This window comes from Orcinus orca, chromosome 16 (assembly GCF_937001465.1).
Source record: "Orcinus orca chromosome 16, mOrcOrc1.1, whole genome shotgun sequence".
In the NCBI taxonomy this organism is placed as follows: domain Eukaryota; kingdom Metazoa; phylum Chordata; class Mammalia; order Artiodactyla; family Delphinidae; genus Orcinus; species Orcinus orca.
Genome location: NC_064574.1, coordinates 65,791,151 through 65,814,262, shown reverse-complemented (window position 1 = coordinate 65,814,262; position 23,112 = coordinate 65,791,151). Strand labels below are relative to the sequence as shown.

Sequence of the window (23,112 nt, the reverse complement as noted above, 5' to 3'; positions counted from 1 at the left end):
GGTAGCAAAAGTGACTACTTTGTACAGTCGTTGAGGATGAAAGGAGATCACCATCTTGGTTCAGTGCCTACTGTGTAGTGAGCAGTCAGTAGGTGTTACCCATTATTCTCAACTCCCCATCACAGATCAAACAAAAAACTAGAACAGGAGGTGTCTACCTAGTTAAACTCTACTTAGCACAGTTTTGTCTCAGGGCACTTAGGACCTCAGTAAGCATGTAGGCTGTTAGGGTAGGGGTTCCCTGGAGAAAGAGAACCAGGCATGGCTTTCTTAACATAAGAGAAGCCATTTTTGGCCGAAGCCATTTTGTAATCTAAGCCTGGACACAATGCTTGTCCTTGAAGAGGTCTCAGTAAGTAATGATCTTAAAGGAACAAAAGAATGCAGAAACGAACGACTGTTAGGCAAGAGAAGCAACAGTGGCAAAGATAATATATTAGTTGTAAAGACCAATGGTTCTGGGAATTCCCTGGTGGTCCGGCGGTTAGGGCTTCACGCTTCCACTGCAGCCGGCACGGGTTCGATCCCTGGTTGAGTAACTAAGATCCTGCAAGACACGTGGTGCGGCCAAAAAAAAAAAGACTCCTAGTTCTGTTTCAGTGGTAAAGATTAGCCTGAGGTGCTCAACCACCAGATCAGCTGGAACCCAAGGGATGATGATGTTGACCTTTTTTGACCCTCTTATATCAGCTAAAGCTTGGAATCTTTCATGAATATGCATGTACCCTTAGCTGAAAACTTCCCCAATTTTGCAGTTGGGAGAAACACTGCTTTGGAAAGGATCCCCGCTGTTCTACTTACTTGCTGCGAGTAATAAATCCTTCCCTCTCCTGCTCTTTTTTTAAATTATTTTATTTTATTTTATTATTTATTTTTGGCTGCGTTGGGTCTTCGTTGCTGCACGAGGGCTTTCTCTAGTTTCAGAGAGTGATTGCTACTCTTCATTGCGGTGCACGGGCTTCTCATTGCTGTGGCTTGCCTTTGTTGCGGAGGACAGGCTTTAGGCGTGTGGGCTTCAGTAGTTATGGCACGCGGACCCAGTAGTTGCGACTCACTGGCTCTAGAGCACAGGCTCAGTAGTTGTGGTGCATGGGCTTAGTTACTCCACGGCATGTGGGATCTTCCCGGAGCAGGGTTCGAACCTGTGTCCCCTGCGCTGGCAGGCGGATTCTTAACCACTGAGCCACCAGGGAAGACCCCCTTCTCCCACTCTGCCTTGGTTGTGTCTTTTGGCTTGACAGCCACCAAGAGGGGAGCACAGTTTTCTGGTAACAAGCTCTTCCCTTTCTGTGGACTCAGCATGTTGCCCTTAAAGATCCTTTATCATATATTACCTTTCAGTAGTTTGCTATGGATATCTAGTTTCTTTACCCAGATATTTTAAGCTCCTAGAAGACTGGACCTGCCCTGTCTCCTCTCAGCTGTGCTGTACACATAGCAAGGGCTTGAAAAATGCAAAAGAAAAAATAACTTAGCTTTTCAATGCATCTTTAAAATCACTTGAGTTCCTCAGTATTACTGTAAAATAAGGGGAGCACAAAGAATTGGTCTAAGTTTGCAAATATGCACTTTGAGGCCCATGCAGGTAGAATGACTACTAAAGTCAAAAGAGTGCAAAGAACCAGTCTAGTTCAATTTCCTCTCAATCACAATACATCAAACCATTAATAATGAGGGTTATACCATCAGTTTGTTAGCTTATATAGGCAGGAGTATGAATGAATTTGTTGAGCATACCTGGATTATTTTACATTTTTAGGCAGCTTGGATTAATTAGAAGAAAGTCAATTGCACTGCCAAATGGAAATCTAGGAAGAAGCAAATCTAGTAAGTAGTGTGCTTCATTTCTTTATTTTCTGTAGCCTTGCATTTTTAACACTGGTAAAACATAAGGACACTCTGATCTTTTGCAGAGCAGTTGTTTGACTACTTAATTGTCATTGATTTTGAGTCGACTTGTTGGAATGATGGGAAACGCCACCGTAGCCAGGAAATAAGTAAGTCTGAACTTGACTGCAAATGGCCAAAGGTAACACTAGATAAGTTACTTTAAAGTTTATAGATATAAAACAGTTAACAGTTAAAGAAAACAAAATGATCTATGAATTGGTAATTTACTATAAAATCTGACTTGACAAAAAACCCCAAAAACCTAATGCCTAATTGTGTCATCATATAAAATAATTGTTTTAGGATTATATACAAAATCTCAATTGCATAGAAGCTGAAAAGAACATAATGCCTTTGCAAAAAGAAGTATGTTTCAATTTTCATATGGTCTTCATATTTAATTATGGAAATATATTCAAGAGTTTTAAGTAGATGTACCTGTAACTTGAATAGTTTGACTTATTCTTTAGCATAACTTTAACCATTACATTACACTGCTTTGGTCATTTTAATATGCTTTTACTAAAACAATGATTGTTTAATAATGAATGCTATATGATGGTAATATATATTTAATTTAGAGTGATTGCAGCATTAATTTATCAATTGTATATTCAAGTGTCAATTGATGATTCTTTCATGTAGTTGAATTTCCAGCTATATTGCTAAACACATCAACTGGAGAGATTGAATCTGAGTTCCATGCTTATGTTCATCCTCAGGAACATCCAATTCTTTCTGAATTTTGCATGGAACTAACAGGCATAAAGCAGGTATGCCCTTCTCTTTTCCTCATTTCTCTTCTCATCCTCCCACCCCAACAAAAAAAAAGCAGGCGAGATGCATATATTAAAATTCAGAAATCAGTTTCAAAAAGAAAATAAAAGCTATATGCCATTTGGAATTAGATTTATTCACTGTTAGGAGATATAATGTCCCCTCCAGAATCTTGGAATCTTTAAAAATTAGAAAGAATTGGACTTTCCCGTGGTTAAGACGCTGTACTTCAAGGGCACAGGTTCGATCCCTGGTCAGGGAACTAAGATCCCACGTGGTGTGACCAAAAAAGAAAGAAAGAAAGAATAGTGTTATAAAGATGTATATCAATTTCCATACTTTATGGAAATTAAGTGACATCAAATTTCTGTTGATCGAGATATATTTATTGTATTTCTGTGTGATTTAGATTGATCAACCGAATTTTTCTAACCTTGCAGAATTCTAACCATTATATTATTTCTCTCCCATGTGTTTTAACATCTTTTCACTAGATGAACTCTTTGCCAGTTAGAATTTCTTCTTCTTTGTTGTATATCCCCCACACACTGCCTACTTATGTGCTCAATAATTATGGAATTCAGTTGTTGAATTCAGATTTTATGACTCTATTCAGGCTCAAGTTGATGAAGGAGTCCCTCTGAAGATTTGCTTAACTCAGTTCTGTAAATGGATTCAGAAGATTCAGCAACAGAAGAAAATTACTTTTGCTACTAGGGTTTCAGATATTTCTACTTCTGAAGTAAAATTATGTGCATTTGTTACTTGGTCAGGTAAAAAAAAAAAAAAGTTGTATCTATCAATCATAAATGAGTAGTGTTGCCACCGTATAATTCTTTATCTCTGGTAGGAATTATACTTGTTAGCTTCCTGGGCCACGAAAAGAAATCTAAGTGTCTAGCAGATGTTAACCAAGAAAAGTTAATTTATTCATATTTTAAATTTTTTAAATGCCTTAAAAATTTAAGCCCTAACTTTAAAGAATCTTTCTAGACTGCTCCTCTCTGTTCTCCTGAATCCAGGCAAAGACTGGTGAAAACTCTTAGCATGCTATTTTCTATAACTTTGAAAAAAAAGAGTCCTTATTCAACTCACAACCTTTGCTTTTATACTTTCACACTTCTAATGTTGACATCAAGGAAAAAATGGGCCATTTAAAGTAGACCTTTTCTATGCCCATGTTAGAGCATTCCCGTTAATAGTCATTGATAGCAGTGCTGTGCCATTGATAGCATAGCACTGATAGTCTTGGGTCTGTATGATCAGGCCACTCAGGATGGCTGTTCTCTTGTTCTCTGTACATCCCCTGATTGACCAGTCCCTGCTTTACTTAACACCCTACTCATATGACTGACCTCCCCTCTTAATACATACTTGCCCCTGGCCCCAGCTAGTGATTGTTCTAATCTTTAGATCAGAATATCTCCACCATGATAGCTTATCAAAGGGGCATAAGGGCTTGCTCCTCAGCTGGTTTCCCTGGGAACTCATGAGCCAACCTGATGTCAATTCCCCCGGTAACACTTAGCAGAAGGCTGCTGCCATCTGCTTCACGTGGTGGAGTGTCGCTCCAAGACCTTGCTTCAGACATGTATGATCCCCCTGTTCATTAAATCCTTGATGTCTGTGTCACCGATTCAGGCTCTTTATTCTGTCTTGAGGTTGGGCAAGTACAGGGCTTGCAGGCCTGTGGGGTATAGCCCAAAAGGGTCCCTGTAAGATGTTTGGTTTCTCCATTACATTAATATTTTCTAGAATGTTGAAAGCAGATAATCTTTTCCATCTAGACCTTGTAATGTGACACCTTACTCTTCTTCTGAAGTATCTGTGTTTTAGTGTGTTTTTAAGAAATCATTTTGAAACTTAATTACCAACCTAATTTCTTAATAGTAAGTTTTGAATAATTGTTAGATATTACCAGGGCAATTAAATCTTACTCTTCTTTTATATATTATATAGTATGTTATATATACCATATGTAGTATATATTATATTTAAAATATAGTATAGTATTATAATATATGCTTTCATATATTATTCTAAGTCCTGCTATTCTGTTTTATGTCATCTTTCACCATTTTATTTGTAAATGATATCATAAGTAAAAACTGCTGGCATCATTGACTTTGTTCTATTTTAATATACTTAATGCAGACTGGGACTTGGGAGTTTGCCTGGAGTATGAGTGTAAAAGAAAACAGTTGTTAAAACCTGTGTTCCTTAATTCTTGGATTGATCTCAGAGTAACTTACAAGGTAAGGGTCAAAGATGGGGGCATGTTCACTTTCTTTCTATTAAAAAATGATTAAACTTTATCCCACGCATGGGTATGAGTTTCTACAAACAAAATATTTTGTTTTGAAACATTCACATAAATACTTTTCTTAAAGTATATAGAACAACACAAAAATAAGCACATTCCAAATCTAATAGAATAAAAATTATGAGAAGTAAATGGTTAATACCTAGCCCCTAAGGGACCTCCCTGGTGGTCCAGTGGTTAAGGCTCCACACTCCCAATGCAGGGGGCCCAGGTTCGATCCCTGGTTAGGGAGCTAGATCCCACATGCCACTACTAAAGATCTCACGTGCTGCAACAAAGATCCCACAACTAAGACCCTGTGCAGCCAAATAAATATTAAAAAAAAAAAACTGTTTTAAAAAAATACATAGCCTTTCAAATAGTAATCATTTTTTAAGACATATTGTCTTTTATTTGACTAGATTTTCTACAGGAGAAAACCAAAAGGACTAAGTGGTGCCCTGCAGGAAGTGGGAATAGAATTCTTGGGACGAGAACATTTCGGTTAGTATAATTTAAAATTTTATTATGTAAGTCATTCTATTTTTATACAGTCTTTCATTTGAACCTCATTTTTTGATGATATCATTAACAAGGAATATGCTTCAGCCTGAAAAAAGCCCTAATCTATACAATTCAAATTGTTTCCAAGATTTTCAAATTACCACTTTCATAAAATATAAGATAAAGACTGTCATGTAGTGGCTTTCTACTTGCTAAAAAGAATGAAAAGAATTAGCCAAATCAAATGGAGATTATAAACAAATGCCCAAATAATACAGTGGACTAGGGAAAGAACTGAGCAAGACTATTAGATTACTCATAAAACATGGTCCCTACAGAATGTTGGTCATATATTATTTTTTAATTTTAATTTTATTGGAATATAGTTGATTTACAATGTTGTGTTAGTTTCAGGTGTACAACAAAGTGATTCATATATACATATACATATATTCATTCTTTTTTAGATACTTTTCTCATATAGGTTATCACAGAATATTGAGTAGAGTTCCCTGTGCTATACAGTGGGTCTTTGTTGGTTATCTATCTTATATATAGTAGTATGTGTATGTTCATCCCAAGCTCCTGATTTATACCTCCCCCCAACGTTTCCCCTTTGGTAACCATAAGGTTTTTTCAATATCTGTAAGACTTTCTATTTTGTAAATAAGTTCATTTGTATCTTTTTTTAAAAATTAGATTCCACATATGACCAGTATCATATGATACTTTGTATTTTTCTGTCTGACATACTGCACTTAGTATGATAATCTCTAGGTCCATCCATGTTGTTTCAAATGGCATTATTTCATTCTTTTTTATGACTGAGTAATGTTCCACTGTACATATATGTACCACGTCTTCTTTATGTATTCCTCTGTTCATGGACATTTAGGATGCTTCCATGTCTTGGGTATTGTAAACAGTGCTGCACTGAACATTGGGGTGCATGTATCTTTTCAGATTATGGTTTTCTCTGGATATATGCCCAGGAGCGGGATTGCTGGATCATATGGTAGTTCTATTTTTAGTTTTTTAAGGAACCTCCATACTGTTCTCCATAGTGGTTGTACCAATTTACATTCCCACCAACAGTGTGGGAAGGTTCCCTCTTCTCCACACCTTCTCCAGCATTTATTGTTTGTAGACTGTTTGATGATGGCCATTCTTACCGGTGTGAGATGATACCTCACTGTAGTTTTGACTTGCATTTCTCTGATAATTAGTGATGTTGAACATTTTTTCATGTGCTTTTTGGCCATCTGTATGTCTTCTTTGGAGAAATGTCTATTTTGGTCTTCTGCCTATTTTTCATTTGGGCTGTTTGGGGTTTTTTTGACATAGAGCTGCTTGAGCTGTTCATGTATTTTAGAGATTAATCCCTTGTAGGTCGCTTTGTTTGCAAATATTTTCTCCAATTCTGTGGGTTGTCTTTTTGTTTTGTTTATGGTTTCCTTTGCTGTGCAAAAGCTTTTGAGTTTAATTAGGTCCCAATTGTTTATTTTTATTTTTATTTTCATTACTCTAGGAGGCAGATCAAAAAAAATATTGCTGCAATTTATGTCAAAGAGTGTTCTGCCTAGGTTTTCCTCTGTTTTATAGTATCCAGCCTTGCATTTAGATCTTTGATCCATTTTGAGTTTATTTTTGTATACGGTGTTAGAGAATGTCCTAATTTCATTCTTTTACATGTAGCTGTCCAGTTTTCCCAGCAGCACTTATTGAAGAGACTGTCTTTTCTCCATTGTATATTCTTGCCTCCTTTGTCATAGATTAATTGACCATAGATGCGTGAGTTTATTTCTGGGCTTTCTATCCTGTTCCATTGATCTATATATCTGCTTTTGTGCCGGTGTAATACTGTTTTGATTACTGTAGCTTTGTAGTATAGTCTGAAGTCAGGGAACTTGATTCCTCCAGCTCCCTTTTTCTTTCTCAAGATTGGTTTGGCTATTCAGGGTCTTTTGTGTTTCCATGCAAATTAAAATTTTTGTTCTAATTTTGTGAAAAATGCCATTGATAATTTGGTAGGGATTGCATTGAAACTGTAGCTTGCTTTGGGTAATATAGTCATTTTGACAATATTGATTCTTCCAATCCAAGAACACAGTATATCTTTCCATCTGTTTGTGTCGTCTTTGGTTTCCTTCATCAGTATCTTACAGTTTTCTGAGTACAGGTCTTTTGTCTCCTTGGGTAGCTTTATTCCTAGGTATTTTATTCTTTTTGATGCAATGGTAAATGGGATTGTTTCCTTAATTTCTCTTTCTGATCTTTCGTTGTTAGTGTATAGGAATGCAAGAGATTTCTGTGCATTAATTTTGTATCCTGCATCTTTACCAAATTCATCGATGAGCTCTAGTAGTTTTCTGGTAGCAACTTTAGAATTTTCTATGCATAGTATCACATCATCTGCAAACAGTGTCAGTTTTACTTCTTCTTTTCCAATTTGGATTCCTTTTATTTCTTTTTCTTCTCTGATTGCCATGGCTAGGACTTCCAAAACTGTGTTGAATAGAAGTGGCGAGAGCCTTGCCTTGTTCCTGATCTTAGAGGGAATGCTTTCAGCTTTTCACCATTGAGAATGATGTTAGCTGTGAGTTTGTCATATATGGCCTTTATTATGTTGAGGTAAGTTCCCTCTATTCCCACTTTCTGGAGAGCTTTTATTATAAATGGATGTTAAATTTTGTCCAAAGCTTTTTCTGCATCTATTGAGATGATCCTATAGGGTTTTTTTTTTAACTTTTTATTTTATATTGGAGTATAGTTGATTAACAATGTTGTGTTAGTTTCAGGTGTACAGCAAAGTGATTCAGTTATACATATACATGTGTCTATTCTCTTTCATATCCTTTTCCCATTTAGGTTGTTACATAATATTGAGCAGAGTTCCCTGTGCTATGCAGTAGGTCCTTGTTGGTTATCCTTTTTAAATGTAGCAGTGTGTACATGTCAATTCCGAACTCCCTTACTATCCCTCTCCCCACTCACCCCTGCCAATCATAAGTTTGTTCTCTAAGTCTGTGAGTCTGTTTCTGTTTTGTAAATAAGTTCATTTGTATCATTTTTTTTTAGATTCCGCATATAAGTGATATTTGATATTCACCTTTCTCTGACTTACTTCACTCAGTATGACCATCTCTAGGTCCATCTATGTTGCTGCAAATGGCATTATTTCATTCTTTTTAATGGCAGAGTAATATTCCATTGTATATATGTACCACGTCTTCTTTATCCATTCTTCTGTCGATGGACGTTTAGGCTGCTTCCATGTTTTGGAAACAACGCTGAACATTGGGGTGCATGTATCCTTTCAGACCATGTTTTTCTCCAGATACCTGCCAGGAGTGGGATTTCACGATCATATGGTAGCTCTATTTTTAGGTTTTTAAGGAACCTCCATACTGTTTTCCACAGTGGCTGCACCAATTTACATTCCCACCAACAGTGTAGGAGGTTTCCCTTCTCTCCACACCCTCTCCAGCATTTTATTGTTTGTGGATTTTTTGATGATAGCCATTCTAACTGGTGTGAGGTGATACCTCATTGTAGTTTTTTTTTTTTGCGGTACGCGGGCCTCTCACTGTTGCGGCCTCTCCCGTTGCGGAGCACAGGCTCTGGACGCGCAGGCCCAGTGGCCATGGCTCACGGGCCCAGCCGCTGCGTGGCATGCGGGATCCTCCCGGACCAGGGCACGAACCCTTGTCCCCCGCATCGGCAGGCAGACTCTCAACCACTGCACCACCAGGGAAGCCCTCATCGTAGTTTTGACTTGCATTTCTCTAATAATTAGTGATGTTGAACATCTTTTCATGTGCCTTTTATCCATCTGTATGTTTTCTTTGGGGAAATGTCTGTTTAGGTCTTCTGCCCCTTTTTTGATTGGGTTGTTTGTTTTGCTGATATTAAGCCACATGAGCTGTTTGTAAATTTTGGAGACGAATCCCTTCTCAGTCACATTGTTGGCAAATATTTTCTCCTAATCTGTGGGTTGTCTTTTCGTTTTGTTTATGGTTTCCTTTGCTGTGAAAAAGCTTTTGAGTTTAATTATGTCCCATTTGTTTATTTTTGTTTTTATTTCCATCATTCTGGGAGACAGATCAAAAAAGATATTGCTGCGATTTATGTCAAAGAGCGTTCTGCCTATGTTTTCCTCTAACAGTTTGATAGTGTCAGTCTGACATTTAGGTCTTTAATCTATTTTGAGTTTATTTTTGTGTATGGTGTTAAAGAATGATACTAGAGACAAATGAAAACAAAAGCACAACGATCCAAAACCTACAGAATGCAGCAAAAGCAGTTCTAAGAGGGAAGTATAGCAATACAATCTTACCTCAGGAACCTAAAGCAACTAGAGAAAGAAGAACAAACAAAACCTAAACTTAGTAGAAGGAAAGAAATCGTAAAGATCAGAGCAGAAATAAGTGAAATAGAGATGAAGAAAACAATAGCAAAGATCAGTGAAACTAAAAGCTAGTTCTCTGAGAAGATAGACAAAATTGATAAACGTTTAGCCAGATTCATCAAGAAAAGAAGGGAGAGGACTCAAATCAATAAAATTAGAAATGAAAAAGGAGAACTTAACAACTGACACCACAGAAATACAAAGGATCATAAGAGACTAGCAACTGTATGCTGATAAAACAGACAACCTGTAAGAAATGGCCAAATTCTTAGGAAGGTACAACTTCTCAAGACTGAACCAAGAAGAAATAGAAGATATGAACAGACCAATCACAAGTAATGAAATTGAAACGGTGATTAAAAAACTCCCAACAAACAAAAGTCCAGGACCAAATGGCTTCACAGGTAAATTCTATCAAACATTTAGAGAAGGACTTCCCTAGTGGCGCAGTGGTTGAGAGTCCGCCTACTGATGCAGGGGACACGGGTTCGTGCCCCGGTCCGGGAGGATCCCACCTGCCGCGGAGCGGCTGGGCCCGTGAGCCATGGCCGCTGAGCCTGCGCGTCCGGAGCCTGTGCTCTGCAACGGGAGAGACCACAACAGTGAGGGGCCCGCGTACCGCAAAAAAAAAAAAAAAAAAACCATTTCGAGAAGAGCTAACACCTATCCTTCTGAAACTGTTCCAAAAAATTGCAGAGGAAGGAAAACTCCCAAACTCATTCTGTGAGGCCACCATCACCCTGATACCAAAAACAGACAAAGATACCACAAAAAAAGAAAATTACAGGCCAGTACCAGTGGTGAATACCTGCTCATGGGTCTCCTATGGGCGACTGCTCTTCACACACTCCCGAGACAGTGGGGGCAGGGCTTGGTGCCTGCTCTCGGATCTTGTATGGGCAGGTGGTCTCCACGCATTCCCGGGACAGCAGGGGCAGGTTTGGTGGCTTCTTGTGGATTTCCTAGGGGTGAGGGCTATCCGCATGCTCCTGGGACAAAAGGGGCTGGGCCTGGCATCTGCTTGTAGGTCTCCTATGGGCAACCGCTGTCCGTGCACTCCCAGGACAGCGTGTGCAGGACTCGGTCATATATTTTCGAACTGTCTAACAAAATTTCACCTCCTCCTCTGTAAATGTGGGAAATCTTTCATTGGTAAGGCTGCCAGTAGGCTTACCAATGAAATTAGTAGATGATCAGAAAACCAACGGTATGTTCCAATTTCTGCTATATTTCTTTACACTGGTACCACTAAATTCAGTGTTTGATATCTCTTTTCTCAGGGTTGGATGATTCTAGGAATACTGCCCTTCTTGCTTGGAAAATGATCAGGGATGGTTGCTTAATGAAAATTACAAGGTCCTTGAACAAGGTTAGTAGTGTCTTACCTCTTTATTCTGTTATTTCAAACTCCAGAAGTAATCATGGGCAAGTTGAAATGTAGATGTCATGTATGCTATCATTTATAAATCAATCAATGATGACATTTTTCTTTTTTGTCATACAATGTGTACTAAAGAAATTATGAATGCAGAATGTCTAAAGCTGTTGGATTTGTCTGTGAAATCATAGGTTCCCACTAAGAGGAATCCTAACATTTTCACCAGAAATTTGAATATGGATCAAGTTGAAGAAATATCAGCCTGCAACAGTAGCATTCATGATCCCAGCATATATGGTAGGGAACCTAAAAATACAATAAAATCCTACGAGAAAGTGCAAATGAAGTCAGTTGATGTGAATTTTCCTATAAAGGTACAGCAAGATCATTTACAACTAAAGGGCAATGTAAAAGCAGGCTGTCAGAATGTCAAAAGCTGTTTATCTCTTTTTAATACTGAGTCCTGGACCTCTCTGGGGCAGTTACAGTCTTCCAGTTTGAATACACCTATGCAGAAGCAAATAAACCAACATCTTGCATTTAATACCAATTCTGAGTCTTCAACAGTTGGTTCAGAATTGATACTTGTTTCAACTACCATTTCATCTGTTAATAATGTTTCTGATATGGAAATGAGTTCTGCTCTTGACAGTTTACCTATGTTGGCTGATTGGGAGGATGTAGCTTTACTGCCATCCTCTCAACCTGAGCAGAATATATATTGTATGCCTCCTATTAGTGACTCAAACTTAGACACTTCATTTAATTCTGGAGAAAGATTAATGGTTTTAGAAAAATCTGAAATGTTAAGTCAAGAAAATTTTGGAGGCACAGAAGAAACTCCTCAAAAATCTGATACCTCTAAGTCTATTGTATATAAGAGTCCACATACTACTATTTATAATATAAAAGAAGCCAAAGATCCAGATTCAGATGCTTTTGACTTTAAGTTACCTGAATGTAAATCAAGTAGCTTCAACAGTGTTAATGCCAATATGTCACATCCTTTAGTTTTGGGGAAACTTCCTCTTCATTTAGGTGGTGCTAAGAGGAATCCATCCAGTCCCCTACCTTTCCCACAAGCAAAAAAACAGACCTTCACTATTCATGAAGAAAAGCCTACATCATCTAATGGCTCCCCAGGGGGAAGTTCTTCCAGGAAGGTTCTCCCTTCTATCTTAACTTCTACAGTTAATGTACAAGATCCTTGGAAGGGTGGGAAAATAACACCTCCTTTATGCAAGTGTGGCCGAAGATCTAAGAGACTTGTTGCTTCTAATAATGGACCGAACCATGGAAAAGTCTTCTATTGTTGTCCTATTGGGAAGTACCAAGAAAAGAGAAAATGTTGTGGTTATTTCAAATGGGAACAAACACTTCAAAAGGAAACAGCCAACAGCATAGTTCTGTCTCATTCCCCAGGGGGACACACTTTTAACTCTCCAGAAACAAGCCATATTTGTGACAGAAATGTAGATTTTTCTACTAAAAATTCATTGAGACTCAGACCTTCAATGAGGAATTGACTTTTTTTACATGTAAACTATGTTTTTACCTCAATGTGACTCTTACTACAGTAAAGAGAAAAAAATTTGTATAGGGCTACAAGTTGTGAGGACATAGTGTATCTGAGCTCTGTAAGCTACACTGGGGCTATTCAACACATTCTCACACATACACACACTGAAAATAGAAAAAAGAATTTCACAGGCTTCTAATTTCATTCACCATTTATCTAATTTGTCTTCTGTTCATGTATGAATCCTGATTGCCCCTTGAATTCCCACACATTATGAGTATTCTGATAATGTCTTACACTATTTTATTTATATTTCACATATTAACCCATGCCAAATTTATCATACTTTTTTGAAGAGCCACAAATGAAATACTTGGTAAACTGTATTTATTAGATTAAATGTAATAAGCAGCAATACTAGTATATGATATCCTTGTTTCTTTTTATTGAATTATAATTGCCATGCAATATTATATTGGTTTCAGGTGTACAACATATGATACCCTTCTTTTGCAGTTAGACCTTGAAACAAATTTTAAACTATTTTTAATTATTTGAATAAAAATGTGACCAATAAAAATCACTAGACTGTTTTCAGGTAGATGCTTTTGTACTTTGAGAATTATGATAATCTAATATTTTAAGTTTTTCTAAAAACTTTTATAACTTATTTAGTTTTATTTCAACCCTTGAAAATTGGTTCTGATTTGTATGTCAACATATCAGAAGAATTATTCAACTAAGGTTTGAAATCCAACAGGTCAGAGATTCGGTTCAGAAACGCTTCTGTACTGTATGTTTAAAAGTTCCATGGCAGCTGATGGTATTCTGTTTATATTGCCAAATTATAAGAACATTGACACTAATGCAGAGGAATTTACTGAATATTTTAGTTCAGAATTCAGCCTATGATGTTATAACCACAAGGTATTTTAAATCAATTAGTTTATAAGCATACTGTCACATTTTGAAATCACCTTTTCATAATCTTGTGGTTTTACAGAGCCTTATTTTATAGATACCATGATAAGTAATGAATTTAAATTGTTTCCCATTCTTTCTTCCTCAGTTCATTTCTTATCTTCCCACTAATAGTCTTTGGCAGCTCTTGAATAAATTCTACCTGTAGATATCAAGGGAAGAAAATTAGCCCAGAAGTTTTCATCTTTAGACAAAGTCAATGATATAAAAGTTCTATTATGAACTCTAGGTGAAAGAATCAGGCCACCCATTGGGGTGAGTTTTTGGTAACAACCAAAAAAGGGAGAGGGGTATTGTTGATATTTTTCTTGATATTTAGTACAGTAAGTCCCCTACACACGAACCTTCAATTTGTGAACTTTCAAAGATGCGAACATGCATCTGGTTCCAGCAAGGAACCCGAACCTGTGCCATCAGCGTCAGGCGTGAGTGACATTGCAGCTCGCCCTCCATCTCCTATTGCTGACGATCCTTCAGCTCTACCATCTCCCACCTCTTCTCCCTCCTCCAGTCAGTAACTCTTCTTGCCTGTTCACTCGATGCCAGCCCCTGTATGCCAGCTGTTGTACTGTACTACTGTACTTTTCAAGGTACTGTACTTAAGATTAAAAATGTTTTCTTTATTTTTTGTATTTGTTTTTTATGTATTATTTGTGTGAAAAGTATTATAAACCTATTACAGTACAGTACTATATAGCCGATTGTGTTAGTTGGGTACCTAGGCTAACTTTGTTAGACTTAACGAAAAAACTAGACTTAATGAACATGCTCTCCAAACAGAACTTGTTCGAATATAGGGGACTTACTGTATTTACTATAAGTCAGGTAAGCCAAATGACCCAGCAAATTAGTTTAAGGGTCTCATTTTAATCTCAAAGATTCTGATTCTTATCCGTGTCATTAGTTTAGTTTGGAATATTTGGTATAGCATGTTTGAGGAGAATGTTCATTAAAATGGAAAAAATAAACAGCTGAAAATTTCCAGAATACTAAGCAAATATTGTTCATAATCAGAATACCTACCTTCCTGGGATATTTGTAAGGTGCTGTAGCTCTTTTTACATGCTCCTGAATCTCCTTCTTCAGTTGTTCTTGATCGTTTGACTTCTAATCGGGGTTCAGAACAATAAAAGCCTTTACTACCTAAAATAAATATTTGAACACCAGGAAGAAGAGTTGTATATTCTTATGTTTTAGTGTGTCTTTTCTTTCTCTTAACTTGGGAATCTAATCTAAATACCTGATGCAGTGGGCCACAGGGTTTATTAGGGTCTGATCCCAGCTCTATGCTCTTAAGCCAGCCAGTTGACTCCCACACCTAGATTTTGTATCTAATACGAGAGCTTCTGGAACCCCTGCTTTGATTATGATCTATACGTGAACCTCATCTAACTACATCTTAAACTCTACTTTCTGACCTGTTTCTGATCATCTCTGCTCTTGACTTCTTGCCTCATCTTTTATCTCCTTCAAAAAAGTTTTCTTTTGGAAACTTGGTAATGCACTAAGCACAGTCTTTTATATAACAACCCAGCCTGATATAGTCTAGCTCCTAGGTCACCACCCTCAGTGTGGCCCTAATAAACAGTATTCTCATGGGTTTGCCATATCCTTATTGAAGGGAATAGTTCACTGAGTGAGACCGTCCACTCTTTATTCCATAGACATTTCTGTTGATGCGAGGCTATGAAGATTCCAGCAGTCACTTTGCTATTGCTCTGACCCATTTACCTGGCCTTCAGTGATAAGGGTAAAAGTGGTGATGGTCCTTGCTCTATAATTGGCAGAAGACAGGGAAGAATTCATCACTTCATGCTCACAAATCCTGTTCCCCAAAGTTCACCCTTCCTTGAAATGTTTTAGAAAATCCTGCCCAGAAATTTTGGACCTTTACCGGAGAAGACAGAGGCCGTTCCTCATGTGTAGTCCCCTTCAAGTGTGTATTGGAATTCTAAATGTTCTCTCCTGGGGCACTGCCAGCACTGCGATTTACTGCCTTCCCTAGAGGCAGAACTCTAGGTGAGTCAATTAGTATGCACCACCAAATCCAGAATACCAGCCTAGGGTTTGCCATGGAATGATGCTGCCTTGTGGGCATAGTTCAGGAGAGTCACCTGTAAATTTTATGATTAAATATTCAGCACCTAAGAGGCTTAAATCTTTTTGAATTCACAGATTCATGTATATAGCTTGAAGATAAGTTGGCAACATTACCTATCTACCTTGGTCTAGAAGTAAATAGTTGATCAAAAATGGATTATTTGAGAGACTAAGTCACTCAGGACAACTAGTTAGTGAGAAGTGAAGACTTGCAGTTATAAAATTTTCACATTTTGGTCATTGCTTACCAGTGTGCAGTTTTACAACATTTTATGAGCAATTATTTCTGTCTTTACCAAAACACCTTGAAAATTCTAAATTACATGTGCCATGGAGCAGTTGTGTGTGTATGCATGTATATAATTTTATCCTATCCATTTTTTGACATTTCATAGAATTTATTTATATTTATGCCTGCTCTATTTCTTATCAACATTTTTATGAATAAAATAAATTATCCTTGCTATAAGTGAATTGTTCAAAGGCAAATTATTTTAAGAACTAGTGTCTAAATACTGGTTTGCATATTGATGACTTGTACACCTTGGGTAAAGTCTAATTTATCTTTATAAAAGTCTCTATAAACCATTACAGAAAATGATAAATTATTAAGGAACAATCTAACATGGTTAAGAGCATGAACTCTGAAGTCAGACAACGTGGGTTCAAGTCACACTTTGTGTGTAATCTCAGGCAAGTTAGGACACCTCTCTCTGCCTCAGTTTCCTTCTCTGTAAAAGGAATTTGTGAGGATTAAATAAGTTAACATATGTATAGGGCTTATAACAATACCTGGAACATACTAAGTCATTAAAAATATTAGGTATTAGTTGTAGTAATTTCTTTTGCACAGAATTTCAGAAAAACTTTGAAGCCCACTTATGGATTTTAGGTTAAAAAAAATCTTGTACTTCTACTGAAACTAATACCTAATATTTTTAATGACTTAATATGTTCCAGATGTTGTTATAAGGCCTATACCTATGTCAACTTATTTAATCCTCACAAGCTTTCATTTTAAGAAATTAAAAATCATTTTTAATTCTATTCTCCAGAGAAAACCAGCAAAGTGGTATAAATTATTCCTGTTTTTTCCCAATACATTTATACTTAAAAATGGAACCATGCTATACATTACAGCTTTGAATCCTTCTCTCTTTCTTTTTTAAAATTTTTTTATTGAAGTGTAGTTGATTTACAATGTTGTGTTAGTTTCAGGTGTACAGCAAAGTGATTCATATATATATATATATATATATATAGACTCATGAAACCCTACTGGTGGAGTTCAGAGAAAAGGGACAAACTTCAATAATCATTGAATCTGTTCCCTACTCTCATTACCTGGAATATTGGAGGCCCTGCCTGGCAAAGGGGGCCTGAAGAGTGGCATGGAACCTTTAAACTCAAACTACCACGTGATCTGCCCAACAGAGGTGAGCTTTGAGGACTCCTGTCTTATTCATAGTTTATTTCCTGAACTCTGTACTTACTGACCGAGCCAGACTACTTCTGGTTACTTAGTTCCTGTCTCAGACCTCGTTCCCAGTCCTGATATCTGATGCCAGCCTATCCTCCTCAGCTACACCAAAGTCCATGTTGGTTTCCAGACCTTCTGGGTAAAAACTTGAGCCTTCTAGCTGACTTCTGGCACCCTATCCTGGTGTGAGCCTGGGTTGCTGGCATTCACACCATCTTTGCCCCAGCACTCCATGGAAAGGATTCAAATTCTTTATAGTATATATTTTCCATCTCATTCTGTAGCAGTTCTCTCTGATTAGCATATTTCTATCTGACTTGCATATTTAGTAACATAGTGAATGAATCATTTGGATAATTTTGTTTCAATGAACTACTGTTTAGAAGTATGTTAGACTGCCAACAAACTATAAGATAGAGACGAATCAGTTCTCTTACCTCTCCTCTGATGGGGTCTGGGCTGCTGACGACAGCTAACTCTGCAAGTGCAGAATGCTCAGTCAGGGCACTTTCTGTCTCAAACGGTCCAATTCAGTAACTGGGAAACAAAACATATGGCAGGAATTTGTAAAGGTGAGCAAAAGGTTAACTCCAGAATACCTACAGTCTGTTAACACAAACATATCCACAGATGAAAATTACCCAGAGGATAATATGATATCATTCACTCTTGCAACAAACCAGAAATGTCCATCCTCATCCATATAGCCCTGTCCCCAGTGATATAGAAATTGCCTCATAGAGTTGAAGCTGTTTCTGTAGGATTATCCTATAAAACTAATAATTAATATTATTTTGAATGTGACTCTTCTGTTCAGTTGGATTTTTAAATATTTAAGGAGAAAGAAAAGTTTGGTGTTTTTGAGAATGCTTAGAATGAAGAGGAGCAAGCATGGGAAATAGGGATGAAAGTCTAGCATTGAGCCAGCCCAGTAATCAGAGAGGTAAACTGTAATTACAGAGACTAGGCATGCTGCCATCCTGAGAATTTTCTTAGATTGGTCACAAAGTAAATATTGCAGGTGCTCAGGGGAGAAGGCTAAATAAGTCTTTTGCTAATTGGTTAATATCTAAACACTTGCAGGAAAAAAGAGAAGTCAATACTCAGAGTTGAAAGAAAGTACCGAATGAGTCAACAGAGAGGGGTTTTTTTTGTGTTTGTTTTGTATTTGGTTTTGTTTTACACAAAAGTAGAGAATTGATTCTGTAAGTTTAGCAGGAAGAAAAAGAAAGTATTTTTACATTATGTAAAATCCACTGACAATTAGAACCTGGGCCTTTGATTATACTGATGTAAACTTTTCTCTAATTTGTATACTGTAATTAGAGATGAAAGTTGTTTGCAAACAGTAAGGAGCTTGGGAGAAAGAAAATTACTTAAGCTCACTGCACCATTCTGTCTCTCTCACTCCTTGCATGAAGGGAAACCACTAATCAGATTTCAGGAAAATTATTGGGTGCTGGTTTACAGCAGAGAGGATTAATGATATTAAGAGGGCTGTCTTCTTTCTAGGGCCCCCTTCCTCTTACCTTCACGCGCTTGGAGCAGTGATCTAGCCTGGGGGGACCAGCGTGCCCTTCTCTAATAAGCATTTGAGTATTTCTTCAGTTCCCTGTGTGAGGGATTACTGTTCAGGACAATGAATCTCTCAAGAAAAGGCCGAATACCTATCCTAGGTGTATTTTGTGGCAAATAGAGATCGTTACCAAGCACTTTTGAGAAATAAATAGAAAATGAGATGTTATTTAATAAGTCTCTTACCACATAATGTGTAAAAAGGCGAAATGGTCGGTTAGGTAGAACTCAAATGCCAATATCTCCTTGTCTAGGTGGGCCATTTACATCTAAAATCTAGAATGAAACAGAATAATTTATTTAAGGGAATTTTTATTTAATGCCACATCTGAAATCTTTGCTTTGCACGTTTTGTTTTGTTTTGGTTTTTGCCATTTAAGAATGCAGACTTCAGAAAATTTTTAAATGTACTTTAAATTCCTAAGAGAAATGTATTTATTTAAATTCTTACTGCAAAATATATTGTAAAATGCAGGTTAGCAAAATGTGAAAGAAAAATAAAATTTTTCTTTAATTCTATCATCCAGCAATAATCACATTTTGGTAATATCCTTTGAGATGATATAGACATAGAAAAAAATAGGATCACTTTATAATATTAGTGTTTTGCAACCTGCTTTTATCATTTAGCAATATATCTTAATTGTCTTTTCCTTTCAAATAAATATTTCATTACTGGTTTTCAAACTTTGTGAAACAAACAAAATCTTACTTCAGAAGCCCAATATGAGTAAGTAGGAAAAGGGGAATGTTCTCTGGCTGAGACAGTGGTGGGTAATCCGAAGCCTTGCTCTCTTATCCTCTCGTTCTCTGGTACCTAATAGTAGCTAGCATCCTAAATAATAAATGCTAATGCTCTAACTACTTTATATGTACTATCTTCTTTTGTCCTTACAACAGCCATATCTGGTTAGGAGTATTATTATGCTCATTTTGTATATGAGGAAACTGCGGCGCAGAGAGTTTACGTAGCGCCACAGTGCATGATTGAGCTGGAATTCAAATCTCAGCAATCACACTCTAGATCCTATACTTTTCATCATTATACTTCTCTGTGGAATCTCTCCAGGGAGTTCAATCCATTTTCTAAAAATCCAAATAAGCATTTCTCAGATTGATTGCTCATCTCATATACCAGATTTTGCTCTTACTTTTAGCTGTTTCTAAATATGAAAACTCTACTCTGCTTTTATATACACCCTTCAAACCTGAGATGTAGCTTGTTGGAAAATAAGGGTATGATATTTATCTGGCCCTTTCCAGAAGGAAAAGCGCTTATGTCCCTAACGAGAAACTTGAAAGGCATTCTAAATGTTAAGAACTTATTTTTAAATTCTTGCAAATAAAAAGTATAAATTCCCACCCAGTCATCTAAAGAATTATTTGGTTTCAGGTATCAAGAAGAGATATGTTAAGAGTTCCAATTACTTAACACAGACTACTATTTAATAGATGGGAAAATAGATAAAATATTCTATCTCTGGGGAGAATCTAATTCCTCATTGTTCAAGGGGGTCCTCGAATGTTTAAACATGAAAATTATGAGCTTTGATCTTTGAAGTTGCAAAAATCTGATATCCAGCTGGTTAGAGTACATCCCCGAATGTCAGAATGTCACTAAAGATGCTCTTAGCTAGGTAGGGAGGGGCCCAATAATAAAAGCCCATGGGAAAGAGTTAAAAATGAAGGTGGCTGGGCTTCCCTGGTGGCGCAGTGGTTGGGAGTCCGCCTGCCGATGCGGGGGGCGCGGGTCCGTGCCCCGGTCTGGGAGGATCCCACGTGCCGCGGAGCGGCTGGGCCCGTGAGCCGTGGCCGCTGAGCCTGCGCGTCCGGGGCCTGTGCTCCGCAGCGGGAGAGGCCACAGCAGTGGGAGGCCCGCGTGCCGCAAGAAAAAAAAAAAAAATGAAGGTGGCTGCATGAGGGAAATGCAAAGCAAAACTACAATGAGATGCCATCTCACACCTATTAGTATGGCTACTATCAAAAAACCAAAATAACAAGTGTTGGCAAAAATGTGGAGGAATTAGAACCCTTGTGCACTATTGGTGGGAATGTAAAATGTGGAAAACAGTATGGCAGTTTCTCAGAAACTTAAAATTACTATATGTATAAATGATTCACTTTGCTGTACACCTGAAAGTAACATGACATCGTAAATCAACTGTACTCCAATAAAAATTAAAAATAAAATAAAATTACCATATAATCCAGCAACTCCACTTCTGGCTATATACTCAAAAGAATCAAAAGCAGGGTCTCAAAGAGATATTTGTATGTTCATGTGCATCATAGCATTATTCACAATAGCTAAAATATGGAAGCAACCCAAGCACTCATCAACAGTTGAATGAACAAGCAAAATGTGTGTGTATATATATATATATATATACACACACACACATATATATATATATATATATATATATATATATACAATGGAATATTCAGCCTTAAAAGAAAGGAAATTCTGACACATGCTACAACATTGATGAACTTTGTGGACATTATGCTAAATGTAATAAGCCAGTTTACAAAAAGACAAATACTGTATGATTCCACTTATACATAGTACTTAAAGAGTAGTCAAAATTATAGAGGCAGAAAGTAGAATGGTGATTGTGAGGGACAGGTGGGAAGAGGAATTAAGGAGTCATTGTTCAATGGATATAGAGTTTCAGTTTTACAATATGAAAAGAATTATGGAGATGGATAGTGGTGACACCTGCACAACATTATTTAATGTGGTATTATTTAATACCACTGAATTGTGTACTTATAAATGGTAAAAATGGTAAACTTTAAGTTATCTGTCTTTTACCACAATAAAAAGAAATTTGGATAAATAAGTGAAAGTGGAGATGCTCATGGGGGATGCATGGGGCCATGCATGGCTCATGGGGCCAATCCTCTTGGCCACACGATTTTTGCATTCAAAGATAGTTACTCCAATAAATCACTGGGCTTAAATGAGTGGGGAACTGGTGGTGCACTGCAGTTGGGATGGCTGTGAGTATAGCTATGCCTGTGAGACTCTGATAGCCATGCATGTTGGGAATTGTCATCAAGAGAAAACACCTATGTGAAATGCCAATTTTTGATTACTCGTAATGCATATATGATAATGCTTAATTATCAGTATTTCTTTCTCTGACCTAAGGCAGCCTATTAACCAATGAACTATTGTTACGTCTTTTTACAGAATGTAACCAATGCTGCTCTACCATCTCTTCTTAGAAAAGTTTTTCAAAGGAAAGGAATTCCAGGGAGAGGTGAATAATAACAGTGCCTATCTTTTGGACCTTTATTATGTGCCAAGCACTTTGCTATGCTCTTTAGAAATATTACCTCATTAATCCTCACTAGAAACCTGTGAAATCAGTTCTGTTATTATTAGGGTTACCAACCATCTTGATTTGCCCGTGACTAAGGCAGGGGGTGTATCCTCAGGATGTGCTACTTTCAGGGCTAAAACTAAATAAGTCCCAGGCAAACTGGGACAAGTTGTTCACCCTGGTCCCTGTTTTACAAATAAGGAAACAGACTTTAACAGCTTAACCAAAGATACTCAGCTAGTGAATAGCAGAGCCAGACCAAAACCATCAGGCAATCTTACCTTTAGACAAGGTTCCATAGCAAAGTGAAAGTGAGGGAAAGGAACCAGCATCTGGTTTATTCCATAAATAGTGACATCAGCAACCAATCTCATCTAAACTTTCTCAAACTTACCTGATTATAAGAATTACCTGAGGTGTTATTAAAACGCAGATTTCAGCATCCCACCCTAAATTTTTTGAATCAGGCTCTCTAGAGAAGGAGCCTGAGAATTTGTATTTTTGACAAGTACCCTTGTGATTCTTTATGATCAGATAAACTTGGGAAACATTGGTCTCATCTACAACTAACCCTCAGTTAAGATTGATTCTGAGGTCTCTGTAAACTCATCCATTTTGTGTTTTTGTTGCTATTGTTTTCTTTTAGGTATTAGTGTAAGTTCCTTTGGCTATACTTAGCTTTGGCTGGGTTGATCCGAGAACAAGTCTAACCCTGTACAAAATGTGCTGATGGGATAATAAGATGCCCCCTAGGGATCAAGTGATGAAAATGGCAGTGGTTACATGACAGCCAGGAACTGGCCAGGCAGGCTTAGGAAGAGAGAGAGAATGCTGCAACCATTGTAAACTGTAGCCTCTTTTGACCT

General features: G+C 37.3%; 2 protein-coding genes across 22 annotated transcripts in view; one reads left to right on the top strand and one right to left on the bottom strand.

Annotated features, from left to right (window-relative positions):
* ERI2 (ERI1 exoribonuclease family member 2) overlaps window positions 1–23,112 on the top strand; it is a 36,837-nt gene that overhangs the window by 771 nt on the left and 12,954 nt on the right. For 5 of the 21 annotated variants that reach the window (XM_049699050.1, XM_049699048.1, XM_049699047.1 and 2 more), the window contains exons 2-11: window positions 1,760–1,827; window positions 1,914–1,997; window positions 2,536–2,663; window positions 3,284–3,440; window positions 4,822–4,922; window positions 5,392–5,473; window positions 11,162–11,250; window positions 11,451–11,556; window positions 15,623–15,778; window positions 22,114–22,183. In XM_049699050.1, the coding sequence (XP_049555007.1) occupies window positions 1,760–1,827; window positions 1,914–1,997; window positions 2,536–2,663; window positions 3,284–3,440; window positions 4,822–4,922; window positions 5,392–5,473; window positions 11,162–11,250; window positions 11,451–11,556; window positions 15,623–15,714 (907 nt within the window). In that variant the 3' untranslated portion in view covers window positions 15,715–15,778; window positions 22,114–22,183. Of the gene's footprint in view, window positions 1–1,759; window positions 1,828–1,913; window positions 2,030–2,535; window positions 2,664–3,283; window positions 3,441–4,821; window positions 4,923–5,391; window positions 5,474–11,161; window positions 11,251–11,450; window positions 13,362–15,423; window positions 16,295–22,113; window positions 22,184–23,112 lie in introns of those variants that run through there. The other 16 variants (XM_033425928.2, XM_049699051.1, XM_049699053.1 and 13 more) reach the window with 16 other exon arrangements.
* Window positions 13,545–23,112, bottom strand: part of ACSM3 (acyl-CoA synthetase medium chain family member 3) — a 28,652-nt gene continuing 19,084 nt past the window's right edge. The window contains 6 exon segments of the mRNA XM_004268546.3: window positions 13,545–13,901; window positions 14,783–14,902; window positions 17,777–17,876; window positions 17,981–18,050; window positions 18,053–18,107; window positions 19,101–19,190. Coding sequence (XP_004268594.2) covers window positions 13,818–13,901; window positions 14,783–14,902; window positions 17,777–17,876; window positions 17,981–18,050; window positions 18,053–18,107; window positions 19,101–19,190 — 519 coding nt within the window. The 3' untranslated portion in view covers window positions 13,545–13,817.